The sequence below is a fragment of the Volvox carteri genome, assembly GCF_000143455.1.
Source record: "Volvox carteri f. nagariensis unplaced genomic scaffold VOLCAscaffold_341, whole genome shotgun sequence".
NCBI classification, from domain to species: domain Eukaryota; kingdom Viridiplantae; phylum Chlorophyta; class Chlorophyceae; order Chlamydomonadales; family Volvocaceae; genus Volvox; species Volvox carteri.
Genome location: NW_003307872.1, coordinates 1 through 6491, shown reverse-complemented (window position 1 = coordinate 6491; position 6491 = coordinate 1). Strand labels below are relative to the sequence as shown.

General features: G+C 53.5%; 3 protein-coding genes across 3 annotated transcripts; 2 read left to right on the top strand and 1 right to left on the bottom strand.

The window, feature by feature from the left end:
* Nucleotides 1–221: 221 nt before the first annotated feature.
* On the top strand, nt 222–2781 carry VOLCADRAFT_43542 (uncharacterized protein; the record flags this gene model as incomplete). The annotated part of the gene is made up of 6 exons (XM_002959539.1): nt 222–349; nt 660–805; nt 1243–1425; nt 1683–1927; nt 2280–2450; nt 2686–2781. Coding segments are annotated over 6 exons (969 nt in total), but the record flags the coding sequence as incomplete, so codon positions are not given.
* Nucleotides 2782–4315: 1534 nt separating this feature from the next.
* On the bottom strand, nt 4316–5942 carry VOLCADRAFT_101080 (uncharacterized protein; the record flags this gene model as incomplete). Its single annotated transcript, XM_002959537.1, has 5 exons — nt 4316–4357; nt 5215–5304; nt 5428–5517; nt 5641–5730; nt 5853–5942. Coding segments are annotated over 5 exons (402 nt in total), but the record flags the coding sequence as incomplete, so codon positions are not given.
* Nucleotides 5943–6111: 169 nt separating this feature from the next.
* Nucleotides 6112–6479, top strand: VOLCADRAFT_39398 (uncharacterized protein; the record flags this gene model as incomplete). The annotated part of the gene is made up of 2 exons (XM_002959538.1): nt 6112–6250; nt 6388–6479. Coding segments are annotated over 2 exons (231 nt in total), but the record flags the coding sequence as incomplete, so codon positions are not given.
* Between the last annotated feature and the right edge of the window lie 12 nt (nt 6480–6491).

Genomic DNA, 6491 nt, shown 5'->3' with positions numbered 1-6491 from the left:
TAACCATGCCAACTCCACCTGAGGAAACCCAGCCCGCAGAAATGCCCCTGCCTGCAGCACAGGCAGTCACACAACGCACGGGGAAAAAACTCGCGTTAACGACAGCAGTGTGCGCATCTTCATCACATCTTCATAGAGCTTGGTTGCCCCAAGAAGCAATCCTGAAGTCGTACTATTGTCTGCATTGCTGCCTGCTCTCACAGGGATTGCTGAACAGTACGGATGCTGACCTGGTCATCCACACTGCGGGGCCTTTCCAGCGCTCCAAGAACTATGCCGTACTTGAGGCAGCGCTCGACACACGTACCCCCTACATCGATGTGTGTGACGACACTCCGTACTCTGAAGGGTGCGTCGGGTAGGGGGGGAAATGCTGCAGTCCGTTCCGGTCTAAGATGCAGACCGGCAACTGCACCTAAGAGAACGAACAGGGCAGGCAACTCAGCTGATCCTCTATTTTGCTCAATTTGGGTTAAAACTCAACACGTAGGATTGCGTGCTATCCGAAACTGCCTGAGCCGTGAGCGTGTGATAGGCCTTTTTTGCGATCTCGGACACAAGTACACGGCATGGGGTTTGCTGCGGCCATGCTTGGTTCATGAAGTCCTCCGCGGCTGGGTTTGATACATATTACCGTTCCTCCTTTTTCACATGCGCAGTGCAAAGGCCAAGTATGCAGAGCGCGCTAAGGCAGAAGGCGTGCCCGCCATTGTTTCTGGCGGCATCTACCCGGGAACTTCTAATGTTATGGCTGCGCATATTATCTCGATTGCGCGCCAGGAGTACGACGAAGGGTGGAACTACCGTACACCACCGCCGGGTGAGCCCCCTTTCGGTTTGTGGGTGTAACAGAATCTTGGTCTGGGTCGCGCGATTTGGGTCAGGATTGCCAATGCGTAGTACGCGATCCTCCTGGAAATGGACAATTCGACACATTTGTCAGGGCACATCTAGCTGCGAGGGAATATACCGCAGTCAAATTTCAGACTTGTCACCGCTTCAGTGATTTCCCTTAAACCACATCGTACAGGACACCAATGAACTGCTATGGTGAAGTCGAAGAAGAACACGACTTACACTGACTTGCTGGCTGACGACGCATATCTGCGAGAGATAGGCTCAGTGATCTGGGTCCGTCTTTTATTTGGAGGCCTGAGCTATTAGAGCCTCTCGTCCCAAAGCCGGAGCGGCTCTCTAATCCAACCTTGCATTGAGCCCGAATCCGCTCACCCACTCCCGTAGGTGAGGGTGTGGAGCCCAAGTGGTTACGCTACAGCTATTATACAGCGGGCAGTGGCGGTGCAGGGCCCACCATCTTGGAGACAAGCTTTCTGCTCGCCGGTGAAGACGTGATTGTGTACAAGGATGGCAAGGAGGTTATTCTACCACCTATCAGCAACCGGCGGGAGGTCGACTTTGGGCCAGGTGGGGATGGACAGTCGCATTGGGTCTGGCTGTGCACACGGCGTGTGTTTCTGTCTGGTCAGGACAGACTTCCTCATGGCAAAACTGGATAGCTCGGTGCGTACGGATTATCATGCAGTGACGTGGCATGCGTTGCTGCCAAACACCTTACGGGGTCTCGCCATCGTTATCAACTTCCCTTTCGGCGTCTCGCGTTCTGGCTCTTCATCCCACATACAAGCAGCGGTCTGTAAATTGTTTTCTGTGTTCACCCTCAGGTGTGGGACGCAAGGGCGTGTACCTGTACAACTTGCCCGAGGTGGTGTCTGGTCACAAGTACATGCGCGTGCCTGACGTGTCTGCGCGCTTTGGAACTGACCCCTTCATTTGGAACTGGGCTATGTGGTTGACGGCGCGCCTGATTCCCCGCAAGCTGCTGAACGATCGAGGCTTTGTGAAGCGCTTTGCAGCGTTATCAGATCCCTTTGTTCGCAACGTGGATAAGATTATTGGCGAGGCGGTGGTGAGTTTTCGGGGTCCATGCATGCACGGACCGTGCTCAAATAGCCCGGTAACGGTTAATGACGGAGCTAATCTTGCCCGTCAGGCTCTATCTGATCGATAATGATGTGTAGTTGTGATTATGCGGCACAACGAAGTGCGTCTTGAGGATAACTGCCAGCATCCATTGGATTTCCTGTTCAAAGGGTTTATCAACAGGGTTCAACAGGGTTTGCAAAATTGCTTTTTGACCCATGGAAAGCGACACGCAGCCCGTCTACACAGTGCCTGTCCCCGCACCACACCGATAGCAATGAGCTTCCATTGCGCTAACAAGCACGGCCCTGGCCCTCGGCTTGGCCTCTGGTATCCAGGCGATGCGTGTGGAGGTCGACATGGTCAACGGCAAGAACTCGTCGGGCATCTTCGTGCACAAGTACCTCAGCCAGTCGATGGGGTACAGCACCGCAGCCTTTGCACAGAGCGTGCTGCAGGGCAAGACCAAGCCGGGGGTCTGGTATCCAGAGGAGCCTGAGGCGCTGCAGGTACACACCAGACACGGGCTGCAACACGGGAAGGAGCGCCATTTCCCCTTTGCGTTATGTTTCAGGGAAGCTTCATGCTGCCAGCGATGAGCGGTCATTGCAAGGCGAAAGAGAATATGGAGGACGCCTTGTCGCGATGCCTGCCTGTACTGCTTTCCATTCATGATGTGCAGGAATTCCCTTTCCCCCATGCAGCAGCGAGATCCACATTACTTTATTCGTTGCGTTCCTGCAGGACCGGCGACAATTCCTGCAACTGGCGGCCACGGGCTGTTCGCGCTTTGACCTCAACCGTTCTGCCTGGGCACTGGAGAGCGAAATTAAGCAAATCGGCGGGCTCATCTACTGGTGACCGGTTTGTGGCATCAAGGGCAGCGAGCGCTCCTCGGTCCACACTGAGCCAATTTATGCATGAGCAGGGGAAGGGTGCGGAAGGTTTTAGCCTCCGTTTGCGCGTCGACTGCTTAAGGGCTGCGGTTCCATGTCATGGGCTGTCGTCTTGGAACAGTCGAGCGAAGCCATGCAAGCAATGATAGCAATCGGAAGGGTAAGCGCGAGTGGTAGGATCGGAAGAGGCGGGCGGGTTACGGTGCAGGGCCTGGGCACCGGCTGTCACCGGCTTTTACAGACGTTTGGTGTGGCTTGCGTAGTAAACGATTGGGCCGCGCTGCGCAGTCCATTCCAATTGCGGTTCGGAAGTCCTGATTCAAGGGTTACTGGTTACTGAGGAGAGGGCACAAAGGGCGATTGCCGGAGAACGGCCATGGTAGTGCGTTTTGTGGGGGATAACTTAAATATGGCTATGTCTCGAACCTGCAACTTGGCACGAGGGCGTGCAGCCATAATCCTTATGAAGACCGCCGGACAGCTTCACCATGCGTCCAGCGGCCATTAAGCTAGTAGGCGCGTCCTCGGTTACGTTTGCGCGTACAAGGAGCGTGTGACATATGTGCATATCGCTGCATTTTCATTCGGATTCATGACAACGAGCGGTGCTTTGGATTTGACAGGTGGAGAGAGGCAGAGATGGCAGATAGGACGTTGGCACGGATTAGCATTGGCTAGCACTGGCGGTTTGTCGACCGGTGTTGTTGTCCCCAGACCTTTTTCGGCACATCCCTATTAAGTGGAGAGACGAAGACGTTTTAAGTACGCGGACCAGGGATAGACAGGCAGACAGGGCTCTGTGACAAAAATATGGCTATTATTCATGTGGTGCGGCATACGGCATCAAATGCTTCAGCCTTGGGTCGGTCTGTCCTGCTGCAGTGCGCTGCGTTTCACTGAGCTTTGCTCTCCGCTTTGATCGCTTGGATGTTTGGAGAACCTTCTGGCGATGCATAGCGTGGATGAGTGGCTCACCAACGTGTGGTTAATACCCGGGTCGTTCAGAGTGTAACTGTGCGTATATGGTCTGGGTATCCTTGTGCCTGGGTCAGCAGATGCAATCCTTGGGTGCCGTATTGAGACAGGACAATTTTTTGCAGCCCTGTCGCGGGGACTCGACACATGATGTGCAGCGCCACACTGGTCGGCTGGATACGGTAACTTTGCTGTAGCATGTTATTTTTATTGCGGTATGGTTCCTGCCTGGAGAACTGCCTTTTGTCTTCCAAGTTGACGACCTATCATTTAGATTGTGATAGGGGACTGAGAGCTTTAGGAATTCTAGAGAACTTAAATAAGGTTCAGCGCCTGATTATGAGGCGAAAGGTCGGTCGATGTTTTTTTGCAACCGCAGCGATGTCACGCAGGGACACAGACGCGTGCGTAATTTATTCGCGGCAGCGGCGGGTATGACACGTTGTTATAGATCTATAATGGAATGGACCTATGACAGACGTACCCCATTCGCGTTTAGAAATTCAACGCGTTAGGAAATCACTAGCCAGGTTCCGCTCGGAAGTCTGGGAGGCCCGGCATGTTGCTTTGGCGCATGGCGCTTCATGCTCATTCGGACGAGGGAGGACGATGATGATCCACCATGTAACCACACTAAGACGATTTACTGTCCATGGGCCCCCCAGCTTTTATGGACACCCCCGCACTTGTGTGGAACTGAAGTCATGATGTTCCCAGTGTCGATGAGAATGGAGGCATCAGACTGGCACGCTTTACCTCGAAACCTCAATAGTCAAACCCTTAGAAACGGAGAAAGGTGAAGGAGGGACGCTTCCCTATCGCAGCAACAACATCGAACAGTGTGCTAGGTATTTCGGAAGTGCAAAGTATGCAAGTCAAAGAGATGAGTGCAGAAATTCGTCTTTGTGTTACAAGATTGACGAGGCTCGGCAATTAGAGCAGCAAAGACAGCAGCATCCTGATGCATGAGGTGCGACTAATGACAAAGTCTGCATAAGCCGAGCAAACTCGCCACTTGCTGCTCACACACACACGAACGAAAATCCTCCCTACCCGCGATATGACCCATTGTGCAAATGCTCTGCAAGGAAATCCCCGCCTCCTGCTGAGGTCATGGACCTATTCGACCAATAAGCGGGCATCGTTCAAATGGCCAACAGCCATGTGAAACACAAAACTCAGATATATGGCAAAAGCAAACAGTTGGCAAGCCTGCCATAATGAAGCGTCCTCTTGTGCCGCTGACCAACATAGCTTGGTTATTGCCGCGGGCTCCACAATGCGGAAGTGGAGACCCTGCACAAGTACAGATGAAACGGTTAAATATGCCGATTCCAACGACTAACGGGTGCGTTTGAGCGCGAACAGCAGTTTACCCCCCAAGCATGCGGCCCAGACTTACCGTGCACGATACCGTGCTAAGGCGCCTCACGTACGTCGCAGCCTCGTTAGACCTGAGGCCGCGCACTCGTGCAGCTTTCAAACAGAAAGCCTGCGGAAGTGGAGACCCTGCATAAGAACAGATGAAACGGTTAAATATGCCAATTCCAACGACTTACGGTTGCATTTGAGCGCGAACAGCAGTTTACCCCCCAAGCTTGCGGCCCAGACTTACCGTGCACGATACCGTGCTAAGGCGCCTCACGTACGTCGCAGCCTCGTTAGACCTGAGGCCGCGCACTCGTGCAGCTTTCAAACAGAAAGCCTGCGGAAGTGGAGACCCTGCATAAGAACAGATGAAACGGTTAAATATGCCAATTCCAACGACTTACGGTTGCATTTGAGCGCGAACGGCAGTTTACCCCCCAAGCTTGCGGCCCAGACTTACCGTGCACGATACTGTGCTAAGGCGCCTCACGTACGTCGCAGCCTCGTTAGACCTGAGGCCGCGCACTCGTGCAGCTTTCAAACAGAAAGCCTGCGGAAGTGGAGACCCTGCATAGAACAGATGAAACGGTTAAATATGCCAATTCCAACGACTTACGGTTGCATTTGAGCGCGAACGGCAGTTTACCCCCCAAGCTTGCGGCCCAGACTTACCGTGCACGATACTGTGCTAAGGCGCCTCATGTACGTCGCAGCCTCGTTAGACCTGAGGCCGCGCACTCGTGCAGCTTTCAAACAGAAAGCCTGCGGAAGTGGAGACCCCCGCAAAGCTTCACGCCAGGCAACCGCCAAAATAAAATTCCATGCAAACCCCCGAACTGCATTATGCCGGCAGTTTACCCCCCAATTAGCATCGGTCCAGGCAAACCCCCCGAAACAAATTATGCCAGGTAACCCCCCAAATAGCAACGGTCCATGCAAACCCCCGAACCACATTGCGCCAGGTCAACCCCCAATTAGCATAGGTCCAGGCAAACCCCCGAACCACATTGCGCCAGATAACCCCCCAAATAGCATAGGTCCATGCAAACCCCCGAACTGCATTATGCCAGGTCACCCCCCAATTAGCATAGGTCCAGGGAAACCCCCCGAAACAAATTATGCCAGATAACCCCCCAAATAGCATACGGTCCATGCAAACCCCCGAACTACATTATGTCAGGTCACCCCCCAATTAGCATAGGTCCAGGCAAACCCCCGAAACAAATTATGCCAGATAACCCCCCAAATAGCAACGGTCCATGCAAACCCCCGAACTGCATTATGCCAGGTCACCCCCCAATTAGCATAGGT